Here is a 14484-nt window from a genome sequence, read left to right as displayed (position 1 = left end):
TCATTCGCAAGGGCTTAAGGCAAATGGTTTAACATCACCAGAGTACAAACTCCTTGCTAAGTCTTTCTCCCGAATGCCATTAACACCTCTGCAGGTTCTGCGTCCCCTCTAATTCCCTCTGGCTTACACCAGTCCTACCACAATTTAAATACATCAGGCTCCTTCTCCATTATCAAAGTCAAACCTACAAATGCTGCATTTTTCTCTTGACAAAATCCTGCCAAGATCCCTGACAAGGCCAGTCCCGGCTGTGACACGCTCTACTACCAAAAAGAACCAGCTATGAAAAACCCAAAGACTACACAGACAGACTCTAAAGGATTTTGAGAGCAATACTCCTCCAGAAAATACATTAGGACTGGTATTGTTTAATAAGTAAAGGGATGGTTTAGAAAAGCCAATGAACGGTACAGTGGCACTAACTGCAGTAAAGCAGAATTATTATTATCAAGACTGCAGAAGAGTAAAAAGTCCAGACACTAAAACAAGCCAGGTGAATAGGCAGCTTTACGACAGATGAAATTCAACGCTGGCAAACATGTGCTAATGCCCTGAAGAGTAATCATTTGGACTACTTATCTACACTGCTGGGCTCTACACTTCTTGCTAGGTAAATAAGATGATGGACTAATAAGAACATCCACACCTAATTAAGATCATATTCCAAACAGAGCAAAATCCCCTCAGATAAACTATCATGATTCATGACAAACTACTAAATGATACGATCTGGAAGAAGATTCCTATGGCAAACTAATCTACAATGATGCATTACAGAGCTAATTTGATTTTTTCTCCTTTATGGACATCTAGCATACCAGCATGTGTCATTATCAGACAGTGGACAAGACAGTGTCATTTCATCCAATACAGAATGACTGCATCATTGTTGAGCTCAGGAAAAGTAAATAGGCTTAAAAATTCCCATTATTAGCAAAAGAGGGAATACATATCACGGATAATTTTGGGAGTCAAATTCCAAGTTATTCTGATACTCTTCCAATGCAGGAGCATCTGGAATCTTTCCCCCCATGTCTGTATTAATCTACAGGGAAATTAACTGCTACACACTTGGTAATGTAGGGGTTAATTCTGACTGCTGTCGAATGCCCCAAGTCTGTGCTCTGTTCATCAGAGCATTAAATCTGAAAGCTCAAGAGAGTAGTGCAGCCGTGCTGCAAGGGCTATGTTATAAAGTTCTGCATTAAAAATTCATATCGTAGGCTTGCCACAGTACTCTGCTCTGGCTGAAAGGAGAGCTGGCGGGGAAATATTAGACACCCCACTGTCTTTCTGGCAATTGGAGACATTCCTCAACAAACAGCACCTCAGGAAGGGAATGAAAGGGCAAACAAACCGTGAAACAAATCAATGAGTTCAATTATCTCTCTCTCTCAGAAAGGAAACTTTTCATTTTTAAGGCTGTTTCATGAAATTTTTTAATGATGGCCCTGAACAAGGATGCTGGGCACTCTGGCTGCAAAACCGGCTACTTGGCAGTGCTTTCTATTTGTTTTACATGAGACAGAGATTCCCAAACATAGAGGGTGAAACACAGAGCAGGGTATAGCAATCTCTCCACAGACCAACTCTACTTACCCTTTACATTACCATGACCACGTGGGATAACAGGCTGTAGAAATTGTTCCCACTTTCCCCGAAGTGTCTCCAGCAAAGAGTGAATTTAGATTTATTAAGATGGTTAGTTACTCCATGGTTAAGTTATGCGCTGCTCACTACTGGTTAAGGCTGTGTGCATTTCACAGCAATTTATGGCAACCCAACTGGTAGATGACACTGCTTACAATGATGGAATGGGTGTTATATTTTTATGAAAGCCCTATGTGCCCTTCAGGTTATCTGTCTGATGTAACCACTGTATTCAGGCAGGTTAATAATCCACATACCATAAACGGGGAAATACACAGGAAATGAAACATCAGTAAAGACAATTTCTTGAGGAAACCAAGCAAAGAAAGTTACCTGTTTCACAATCCTCCCCTGCAACTCTGCCTAGTACCAACCGTAATAGAAAGATTCACCACTTTTCCCAGTGCTGAATTTTGAATGAAAGGAAGGAAAAGGAAGAAAATGTAAGCCATTGGACAAAAGTACTCCCTCTATATTTTTTTTCATATATATATATATATATATATATAAAATATGTATATATCTCCTTGTTAGTGTAGTTGGAAATCAGACTTGACTTCAACCCAGCAATCCAGGTTACGAGTGGTTCAACCACATGGGTTCATGCAGAAGGAGGTGCAGGAGGGCAGGTTTGCCATCTAGCAGGTGCAGTCCACAGGGAACTGAAGAGATTTATGCCTGGTAGCCAGCACAAAACAAATCAAGCCCAGACCAGCCTAAAACCCCTCACAAATAAATAAAAAACTGTATTGGGGGAGGAAAAAAATACGCTATTCAATTGAAAGTTCATTAGTTTGAGGGAAGGAATGAAGACAGGTTGTATAGTTGCTGATCACAAGTAACCGAAGATCATCTATTACAAGCCACTGAAAAACTGCTACAAAAGATTAGCATCCCTATAGGCAGAGCTTCAAATATATAGTTTTGTTCAAAATTTGTTATGAACAGGCATTTAAATCTTGCAAGCAAGATTCAATCAGCTAGGGTTTATTCCGGGCATCAAGAAGCTGTATCTAAGCAAAATAAGGGAAGAAGTAGTCCTTTCTTCTCTCCAGTGATTTGATTTCTTAGTTTTGATTCCTGCTGTAATACTGATTGCCCTCCGTGTCCTTGGCCAACCTCCCTGTGACTCAGTTTCTCAACACGTTAAAAAAATGGGAGGAAAGGCTGTCACAGGCACAAAATCATCGCCTTTGCTATGATCTGCCCCTGCAGAAACACACTAGATAAACATTAAGGGTTAATAATATCAGGCTTACAGGATTGCAAATGCATTTGTTTATTTAATGCTTTACATGAATGCTAATGAAGTTATTAACAGGCCTGCATGTTGTCTATTGTTTTTCTTGGTTTTAGCGGCTGCACCATACTGCCTTATCCCTTCTGCTCCACGAGCTGGCCAACATCCTTCTCTTCCAAATCCCTGAATTGGTGCTCAATCCTGGTTCCTAGCTCCTTATATTTGGGATTCTTAGTCTCTTATTCAAAGATACTACTTTAAAAAATGCATTCATTAAAACATATTTTTAAAAAATTTCATCAAGATAATGAGATTCAATTTCATCATGCCAGGTATTTTCTGTGGCATACGAAACTGCAATCCCACATGGCGTTATTGTCTTTTAATTGAGATCAGAGGATATGTAAATGAGACAATATTTCTTAGGTCCCATCAAGTCATGTCTCCAGGATTATTAGAAGGGGCTTAACTAGACAGGACATGCTCCTCTGACATCTGCATGCAGCACGGCCAACCCGCACGCTGACCTGTTCCAAGCTGCAACTGCTTCTCTAGAAGTCTTTCGTTTACCAGAAATGCCACTGTTTCTGGACCACTTCATGAGACAGTCCCTATAAACATCCCATGTCGTATCACTGCCAAAACTGCTAAAAGTCTGCAGACCAAAATCCCCTTTTCTCCTGCAACCAGGGCATGGGGCAGATGCAGAGATGCAAGCGCTGAGGGTGACTCCTGCACCTAATGCCAACACAGACGCTTCCCTCCCGGCGCTGCCTCTGTCATAGGTATCGAGGATAAGGGTTACAATGGGAGTCTAAAATTTACATGGGGGTGGGCAGGAGAAATAATTGCCAGAAGTTTCAAAGCCCTCATGAAGGCAGCAGGGATGGCCTGTATAGCGATGCAGCCAGAGGATTTCATTCTGCAGCCTTTACCCTGAGTAACGTGAACACCCCAAAGTTCCCAATGTCAACAGTACTAATATTGATAACACAAAACAGAAATACTTTTTATTTTTAAAGCAACTGTGGAGAAGATAATGTCCCTGTTTTTGTAGTAAGGTGGCTTATAGCTGTGGCGTCATAGTAACATTTCAAGGCAGGGAGGGGACCAGACACATTTAGGTATACATTCAGTGAGATGCTGACAAACCTGTCTAATGAGGAAACAGCACAGGGATACTTCCCTGAAGGTTCTGCCAGATATAGCCACTGACAGGGATGGTACACATCTTCCTGTTCTTGGAAGAGGCAAACAAAAAATAAAATGAAAGCACTGAAGGAATGTGAAAGCCGTCTGTATGAAGCAACAGGGTACATGGGAGAGCAGGTCCACCAACTCTCACAGCAAACACTTGGATTGCAAAGGGAAAGAAGATAAAGGCAGAAGAAAGAGACTTTTTCAGGATACAGAGTTTTGGTGCTTGGGACCTTACCAAGTTTCCTGAACTTCCATTCTCTTTCAGGACAGCCATCTCTTTCCATTAAATGAAGGAGCACAACACACACTACATGACTCATTTTTTCGCCTGCACTGTTGTCATGTGGGAGTGGGAAAAACAGCTGGAATCCATCTACAGAGCACAAGGAGAGTTTGAAGTAAACGCCAGTAAAGAAAGCCTACACACTAGGCTAGGTAGAGACGACTACTGCAGTGACTGCCAGTTTAACTTAGAGCCTGATGAAGAGCTTTGCTTTGTGATTGGAAATAGGTAACCCTGCATACTATACAGGGCAGGTCTCGATTGAAAACAGATGAACCATTTGTTTCTGATGATTCAAGGACTTATCCTGATTGCCTTCCCCATGATCCCAGCCCAGCAGTAGCTGTGCTGAAGGAGCCACGGCAGAACCACGTGCCCTCCTTGCTTTCACAGACGAGACCTCACAAGGAAGTGGTACTGTACCAAAATAACTCTGTTGCTTTGCTACTTTGCATTCAAAAAAATGAGACTATTATAATCTGTAGGCATACATGAAAGGGCTGCCTGAAAACCAAGCTCAGCTGACTGGGGCACAGAGGCCCAAGGACCTCGTCCATGCTTGGGGGCAGATGTGCTGCTGTGAGAAGGCTGCTCCTTCCCTGTAACTCACTCTTCTTTCCCACAAAGCCCTCCCAGGCACCTTACAGAGTTCTGCTCTTACAGATAAAATGAGCTACTGTGGCAAGATGGCTTAAAAAATTGGATTGTCCTTTGGTCGGACTCGCAGGGAAAGCGAGTTCCTGCTGGCAGGCTGGGACTGCAGGAACATGCTCGTGGTGCCTCTGCTCAGTGGACTGAGGCAGCTTGCAATAGCCTGAAGAGGTTTGGCTCCAGCAAGAGCAAGTGAGAACAGGCAGGACAGGGACGCTTCTGCCCCTTGTGATTTCATGCAGACTCATGCACCAAGAATGCTGCAGCCTCTTCCATGAGGTTTCATGCCCAGGAAGGAGCCGCAGTTGCAACCATGGTCAGGATGACCAACAGCATGGCTGGCACAGCAGCGTAAGACCCCTTGATGCAGTACTTTGCATTTATTTAAAGATTTCCATCTAAGGCTCTCATGTTAACCCAAGGTTACAGATAGCAGGGTAATGACTAGAGTATGCTGGAATACCCTAAGGCTATTTTTTTCTACTTTGGGATGTTAAATAACACCAGCTTCTAGGCTACACTAGAAAAAGGAACTGAACAGTCTCACTCCAGGTTAAAAAAACAAACAAAAAAAAACCCTGAAAGGACCTAGGGCACTTCTGTGCTGTCAAAAAGTTACATTAACTAATTGCAAGCATTACAAGAAGTCTAAGGAAAGAGACAATACAGCCCAGCTACAGCACTAACTTCTACAAACTAAATGTTCCATTTATATGGAGTTCTCAGAAATGCACCCTTTGAAATTAGAAAAAAAATAAAAAAATCTTTTTGCCAGTTTGTGGTTTATGATTCTCATGTCTGCACATTTCTAGACTCCAGCCAAGATCAAACTGGTTGGCTCCGAGTGTTATGCTTACTCTTTATGCCTCAGTTTCCCTACTCAAAAGCAAAGGCAACATTTCAAAGCAAGCACTCAGTATTTCACAAAGGCAAGTGTTTTACGGTAACACTGTAATACGCTCCCCACAGCATACTATCTTGCAACTTTTCTGGTTTGACTGTAGGCTGAACCAGAAATTTGACAAAAAAGGCTGGTTTGCACATGGGGTTTCGAGGCCTATTTCACACAAGAGCTTTAGATCAAAATAAGAAGCAGATCTCCGAAGTATTTTCATTCATTTTCATTTCTAGGTTCTTAAGCAAAATATTAATGTTACATAGTGACTTTCAGCCTGTTGAGTTCTGCATAAGGCACAGTTAAAACTTTTAACAAATATCTCAAATTGTAAAATACAGACAGACCTTCCTGTAAGATTTAAGACATTCAATTTTTCTTCCCCTTATTTTCTTAAAAATAAAATTACTTCTCTATAACATCTTCCCTGGTTTCTGATCCTCCCATTATCACTACTCTTGGGGTTTCACTGGTGGCAGAATGACTAGGAAATTTAAGAAGAGAAAAAGCTGTAAGAGACGTGGCCTATGAAGTTCTCCATCTCCTGTTTTTAGGGAAATCACTTTAAATACAGCAATAATTCCAGAGACGACCATTAGAAGTTAATGACTCATCAAAAGAACAGGAAATAGGAAACTTTAAGACCTTAAAGGCACAGCAAATAGAAGCTATTTCATGTCATGTACAACGCAGCCACCCTAACAACAGTATTTCATGCCCAATGGGGGGAAGCAGCATTTGAGACCATCTATCACAGTAATTATGTGATGCTGGAGGGAGCACGACTTTATTTTTTATTCAGTTTGACCCTGAGCACCATCAAAATGGAAGACTACAAACATTTGAGAAGTGATATATTGGTACCAGCCAGCACTTAAACAAGAAAGATTTGTTAAAAAAAATTAAAGTAAATATTTCATAGGCCAAATTCAATTCTCACTGTATACTGGGAATTATTCCCCTGAAGTCTAAGTTAACTGAGATTTGCCCCAATGTAACAGAAGATTTCACATGAATTCTTGAACTCCAATTCCACCACACAACTTCAGGCAGAAATAATTCTTCGTGAATTCTCTAAAAGTACTGGTCCTCTGTGCTCAAGCCCAATACTACACTCCTTCCATGCAGAAAGCCACACCTTTACAATTTTATTCTAGTCTAATGCCTGAAGAACAGGTCTGTTTGATAATGAGTAAGGAAGAGGAGCGCCCTTCACCCAAACAGCCAAAAACCACAGACATCCCCCTCTGTTACTGTATTTTTGGCATATAATCCATGAAACCTCTTCCCTTCCCCACAACCGGGGACTCGAGCGCCTTGCGCATGCGCGCAGGTAACACGAGGAGCTGTTTACCTGCCCGCTGTCCCTCCCGCCTGCCTGCCACCATCGCCTGCCTCTGCCCCAGCACTCCCCATCTGTCACCCACCTCGGACTTTCTGCAGATTACTTGAGGACTTATTTTCAAGCGGGCTATAGGGATGAAAATAGGCATTACTTTGTCCTCCCACTTCTGAGCTTCTACCTATTTGTTCCATTAACTTTTTACGTTGTCATGATATCATGCCGTAAGCTCTTTAGGGCAGAGATGGCCTTTGTAAGAGAGACGTGCACAGTGCCCACCCCGCTATCCCCAACCTCGCTGACCGAGGTCTATGACCACTGCAAGAAAAGAAGTATTAAATACAGGTATTGAAATCTCGCGAGTCAAGTTTACAGGTTCAGGCCTGAAAACAATGAAAAACTCTCCTTTATCGTAAAGCAGGGACTGCCAGCTCGCAGACCGCACTTCTATCGACCACACTCTGTTCATTTCCAGATTTAGTTTTCATTAAAATGCAGCCCAGGATTAACAGAAGTCAGCTGGATCTATACGGTGGGGAAATTTGCAATATTACACCAGTGTACAGTCTTAATGACGCTATACCAATATGTCCTCCTGTGTCACCCTTAGCTCTGTTGCCAAAAAAGATAATAAAGAGTCTAATCTATAAAAGGGCAGCAATTCTCTGCTTCATATACTGGAAGGCAAAATATTTTTCTACCAGTTATTGAAAGTAGTTGTTTTAGGATGACTCCTTTAGTAAATATGAAAATCTCCTCCTCCACTGCATTTCCTAGGCATACGCTACTTTCAGAAGAACAAAAAGTCTGCATCTTTCAGAAAACCATACAGGCAACAGAACTGGTAGCAGAGCTGCTTTGACTGACAACCTTCACCTAAACATCTTTTGCTTTGTGTTGTTTATGAAGGCTTTGTACTGCAGAAGGGGGGGCAGCACCTAAAATCCTCACAAGACTACTTAACATTTACTGGTGAAAATGTAGCATTTCAGTGAAATTCGATATTTTCTTTCATCAAAGGCAGGGAGCCTCAACCCACATGTTAACAGTAATGTAACAAGCCTACTGTATGTGCTACAACCGAAGATCCTTTTCCAATTAGAATTCATTTAGGTTGGGGGAGAGGAGGGGTCAGAGCAAAGAGGTGGCTCTGGAGTTCATCTAAAACTGGAATTTGACCATTCTGGCTGGGAGCATTAACAGCTCAGCTGGGAATCCCAAACACTTGCTTGGACTCTGGAGTGAACCAGAAGTAAAAAAGCAATGTTAGCAAGGAGAACAGTTTGTCCCCAGAAAATGAAGGAAATGCCTACAAGAATGTTTCTTTTTCTACCAAGGAGGAAAAAAAAAAATAATCTGTTGCACTAGGAAAAAAAAAACCCCAACATTCTTGAATTTTCCTGAAACTCCAGTCTGAGTTTGCTTTTCAGTTCCAGCTCTGATAGAATCTCCAGATCAAGCTCATTAGTGTGTGTTAAATCCAGGTTTGCTGATAGAACCGTGTGGGACACCAAACAAAATCAGTATCAGGCCTCGAGAGAGGATGTGCCTCTTTAATTGAAAAAGGCAGAGTAATCATTCATTTATTTAACCCAGAGATGATTATAATCTGAAAACCTTGAAATCCTCTTACACAACAACTGTTTTGGCAAGCCCTTCTGTGTTCCAACAAATATTAAACTGTGCTTGCCATTTGTCTAAGGAATCTTGTATTAATAAACATGAAGAAGAACACTTTTACCTCCCACACTCAATGACAGAAGAAAACAAAGACCAGCTGTATTCATCAATGGATCCTTGTTCTGCACATAAAGGCTAATTACATTTTACTTCAAGCCTACACATGGAAAACTTTGCTGCTGCCATCTTGTCAAATTCAGCTTCTGATATTCCAGCTGACAGACTGCAATGACTGCACATAATAAACTTCTTTTTGTCATTAACACCTTCAGCGCCCTGCACGCGGGGTATCTGCGGGCCGCCGGGGCCAGGGGAGGGGGCACGGGCAGCACCTCCGCTCCCGCTGTACGCGCGTTACCTGCTCGCTGGCAAAGGCAACGGGGGATTTTTATAGACAGGGATGACAAGCTAATCTGAAGATTTTAATTTCAGCAATTGATCTCATTTGAAGATGCCTTGCTAGCATCAAGTTCGGACGGTACCTCTTTACCTCACTTTGCAGGTAGTACTTTGAACGGGGACATTTTGAAAAGATAAACAAACAAGTTGACAGAATGATTTCCAACTTTAAGATCACAACAACCAGTCAACCAGTTGCTAGGACAAAATCCAGACTCCTTAATGCTGATGCTGAACACGCCTTACTATGGATTTCTTTTGCTGCTTTTTTTTTTTTTCGTTTCAAAGATTTTCGAAGTTACAAACAGTTGAAAGACAGCTTTATTCCAAAACTGAAGATCTTAAAAGCACTGTTGGCTTTAAAAAAAAATCGACAATTATCTTTTTTTTCCTGAAGGCACTCCAATTCATCTGCATCAAATAAGCGTCTGTAAAACTAACAATTCTGGCCTAAGATAAAAATCACATGTTTTTAAAACATAAAATTAAAATTGGCAATACAAGTAGCTTTTCAGACTTAGATCAAAAGAGGGATTCTTTTTAGAAAAGAATCAAACTGTCTTTCACCGTTTTTATTGGTGTTTTTTCAACAGTTCCCCCAGCTTTTACAATTAAAATAGATGACAATTTCACCATCTACATTCAGTTCCCTTTTCATGTTTCTCTAGATTTCCATATTGCAAAATTTGGGCTACAAACGCTACGGATGACTGTTATGCAAGAACTATTCCTGCCATAAATATCCAGAACAATGATAAAATATTTCTGCTGTTATTAGGTCCTACAAGTTTGTTTTCACAGTACATTAGTTTGGGAGATAAAGTACATGCTTAATGTCTGCTTCAGGATTCAGCTCCATGATCACTATATTCTAGACCCAGCCTTCACAATCATTCTACTACATAACACAATAAACTTCTTGTTACTGCAGATGCTACTAATTTTATGTAATTCTATATATATTAAGAATCATATTCAAGATCATAGGAAAACATTCCCGCGTGAATCTCTCTGAAAGAATGAAACACATTAGAAACACAAACAAACATTTTAGAGTACATCCTTTGCTCAGTATAAGATAAATTACAGTACTTAGGGAAATAGTATTAAAAAATGAAGCAAACATTCTGCAAATAAAGACATTAAAAAGGGTGAGGGGTTATTAGGTTCAGTGCCTACAACCACTGAGCCCTGATCTCTTGACTGTTCCCGCAGAAGCAACCGCAAGACAAAATAACAGCAACAGAGCTGCCAGCATCAGTTACGTGCAGAAAAAAAAAAAATAATAAAGGCAATCTGCAGTAATTTAAGGCTCCATCAGAAACATCATTAATATGCGTCTCCTAGAGAAGGATGAAATCACTGAGGGAACAAAAATACTTTTGATCACCTTATACAGAACTCAAAGGAAACTGGACTTGCAGAGCAAAACCAAAATTTACCTAATAGATTACCCTGAATGATGTAAAAGGTGTTTAAACTCCAAGCGCTGATTCTTAACTACTATGGACTGAATTTTGTAAGCTCCAAGTTCCCCATGTACTCAATGGGGAACTGGATCCTCAACGCTCACAGAACCACACGCTAAGAAATTAAAACTTGTGGCCAATTTGACTGGTTTTGAAAAACCTGTATCATCTAGGCTGCCATGAGCCACACCAGAAAGCACCTGCCTACAGACCAAACCAAGACCATGTCATTCCTCCCATCAAGCCTAGGCTATAGTTTCTCTTGCCCCAACACGGCGACTGCCCAACAGCCTTCCCGTACCATCTCTCCTGTACCAGAATGGGTGGTAAGGGCAGGAGCAACGGTCTTCCTCTCTGTTCACCCGATCACCTGCCTACTTGGAAGTGGAGGTGAAGCTGCTGCTGTGCCGGACGCGGGCAGTGGGCACAGGGATATGAGACGCATCTTCCAACCCCTGCCCTTACAGCAGGCCAGGGACACCCATCTGAAATGGCTGCTTCTTTCCCATCCCATCCACCCCATTTCCAGACACAGAAATGACTCTTTGGGCTTAATACTGCTGATCATGAGAATTCCTTCTCATTACTAACTCTCCCTAAATATGAAGGGTTCAAAGAAAAAGAGCAGAAGTCTGTCTCTCTTTTGTTGTTTCCTGCACTGATTGTTAATAAAACCAGGGGATAATTGAAAACAGTAGCCATTAAGAAGACAAGGATATATATTTTTGAGATTACCTTCATGTTCTACTTGAAAACAAGAAAAATCTGCCAAAAATGCTACTCTCTGTAATTTGGGGTGAATTTGACAGAGTGATGACTGCTACCCCAAAAGCAAAAAGAACTAGGGTGCCTGCCTGTGAAACAGAAATCCTTTACTAAACTAAACTTTATTTTCACCAAGATTGGAAGATCACGGTAAATATCTTATTTCTGAAATGGCCCTATTTCTAAATAAAGTGTAAGAGATACATAGTATACGAGATACATAGTAGATGCAGCACCTGAGAATGAAACCAGGAATGAAGCAGCATGTGTGCCAAGAGAAGTGTCTTGTTGGGTGGAAGAAAATATGAAAACTAATAATCTCTCTATAGGAGGCCAAATTATGACCATGTTTTTCAAATTTGGACTCCTGAACCTCTTCCATCTCGTCTGTCTCCAACAGACAGATGCAAAACAAAAAAGCAGTGATACCCTGAAGGAAGACATAGAAAGAAAACAGTGAAGTCTTACTTTGCAGTAGTTTCTTCATCGTATTTTGTTTTCAGATCAAATAGCTCTGTTCTGGTTTTTTCCAAGGCTAAAAGGCATAAACATGAAGCATTACAGCACTGTAACAGCAGTGAAAAGCAAAAAGACTACTCCTTTTTCTTTTATTCAGCCATAAATAAATCTGTACACCTCCTGATGAAAAATTCTTTGCTTTATCTTTCTACCTAGGCAAACCATTATGACTTAGAAAAAACATAGCTTTTGATTTTTCACAACTTCTTATGGTATTTCTTTTACGTTGCAAAAATGTCCAGTTTCTGCTTAGCATAGCTAGACGTTATTAATTTCTTATTAAGCTGGCTAAACTGCTTATTCATTTGAAATATTTATTGCAGTAATTCAGGGAATAAAATTTCTTGTGTTCTCATAGTAAACAAAACCAAATGTGTCCAGACCTGGAATCTGTAAGTATGCAGAAATGAAAATTAATGGCAAGCAAGTCATAGCAACAGGCAGGACACAGTGGTAGAAACTGGGTTCATAGTGAACCCAGATCATTACATGTATTTATCACAGTTCAGAAATGTGTGAAACCAGAGCAAAACACAACATGCATGAAAAGTTCCATGCCCTGCTTTAATTGCAGTGATGCTCTAATGCTGTACATGTTTCATGCTTGGCCTTGTCCACTGTATTTACCAATAGGCTGGCTGTAACACGAGCGTTACAAAGCACGTTCAAGCTCTGCTGAATCTCTCTGCACTTGCAAGAGCTGGTTCACACAGTCCTGACACATTTAGTGATCTCTGTCCTCTCACCTCCAGCCTGATCATTGGTATAGGTCAGAATAGCAATGCCAAACCTGTTTGCAAAGCTTGAACTTTGTGTTCGGCTTCTTCCAGCTTCGAGGCTGTCGACATCTGTGTCTCCTGCAATTTTCTATAAAGGAAAGAGAAGGGGTGAGAACAGAGCTTGTAAGCATGTTAAATTTATTTGTATTTTGCAAATTTGGAAGATAGAGTGATTAAATGTCTCAACTGTAATCAGACAACTGACAACACCACACAGACTACAAGGTGCTTCAATGGGACCCATAAATCATGTCACATTGCAATACCGTTCATACTTTGCAGTCCCACTTATTAAAATTTTAACAGTGTAGCCACCTCATAACATAAGCTGTGAACATTATACAAGAGTTGACTGCTATATAAATGACAACTTTAGTGGAAGGTTTTCTTGAGCATAATTTGTTTTGGAAATGTCACACACATTAAGAAAATTGTCACCAAGCACCCTCTGTTGTACAAAGTTAGTACAAGAAGAATGATACATTTCCATTTTACTGTCATGATGAAGAAATTTGTTGCCATAACTGATATAGTGAATAGATGCGGCAGCTGTTTCATCATAGCTGTAATGGATGCCAAATGCAGTAATATTATTAGCTACTCTTTAAAAAAAACACACATATTTCAAAACAAATCTCACATTGATATTTTCTATATAACATGAGCAAACCTTTAATATGCTCACATTTCTTATGCCGACAGGCAATATTTTCTTGTTTGTGTCAGTTATACATGTTTTAACATCATCTGGCCATATAGTCACTACACTCTTTGCTAAAGGCTAGACTACAGGAGTTATAAAACTCATCTTTGAAAGGGAGTTGCTACAACATCTCCCAGGAGTTGCTGCTTTTTATGATATTGCTTTTAAGATATTCTGCAGATTTCAGAATTGTGAAATGGCTTATGAAACTACTAGCAGCCTACTTGTGTGCCATAGGGTGCATAAATTTATTCTCCAACACTGCTGACCAGGTTAATAACTATTTACAGCGAGAAACATGTGTCAGTTCCCTTCATACCAAATTATATACTTTGAGAACTCAAAACCTCTCTTACACACACTTTTATTTGCATTCCACAACCTGCCATTTTATTTTATTTTTAAGCGTATCTAAATTGCACTTACTTGCTACTTATCAAAAAGTAACCGCAGATATCGATGAATTAAAAAAAAGCTTTGCATTCACCGGTAGATTCTTCCCACTCGGACCTGAATTTAAACAACCAACCCACCAACTAAAAAGCTCAGGTAAACGGAAGGGTTTCCACACTAAGTTGAACATATTATAGCTTCAGTGTTATTGCTCCATGGAAGAAATAAATTTGCAAGGTAGGGAACGCAGCCTGAAAGAACTCCCTCTTAACACCCTTGGTCTTGTCTTGCCTGATTTGTTTGTCCACTAACCTACAAGATTCAAACATTCCCTGCTCATTTGCAAAAGATTAGAAATGCATCTGAGATGCTTCCAAAAATCAATAATAAATAATCAAAAATACTTCTTAATTTTGACATGTAGGAATATGCAAACCTTTTCAGGATAATTCAGGAACACATCCCCTCTCTTAGACATTACCATAGGAGCAGGGGTGATGCATCTTTTACCCAGGC

The 14484-nt window shown here is 40.5% G+C and overlaps 1 protein-coding gene across 5 annotated transcripts in view; it reads right to left on the bottom strand.

Moving 5' to 3' along the window:
• CUX1 (cut like homeobox 1) overlaps positions 1-14484 on the bottom strand; it is a 282207-nt gene that overhangs the window by 122770 nt on the left and 144953 nt on the right. For all 5 annotated transcript variants that reach the window (XM_082328024.1, XM_082328020.1, XM_082328021.1 and 2 more), the window contains exons 7-8: positions 12884-12960; positions 12043-12109 (exon numbers count right to left, since the gene is read on the bottom strand). In XM_082328024.1, coding sequence (XP_082184150.1) covers positions 12043-12109; positions 12884-12960 — 144 coding nt within the window. The remainder of the gene's footprint in view (positions 1-12042; positions 12110-12883; positions 12961-14484) is intronic.

This window comes from Platalea leucorodia (genome assembly GCF_965183815.1).
Source record: "Platalea leucorodia genome assembly, chromosome: 16".
In the NCBI taxonomy this organism is placed as follows: domain Eukaryota; kingdom Metazoa; phylum Chordata; class Aves; order Pelecaniformes; family Threskiornithidae; genus Platalea; species Platalea leucorodia.
The sequence above is the reverse complement of the archived record's forward strand: the minus strand, read 5'-3'. Positions and strand labels throughout refer to the sequence as shown.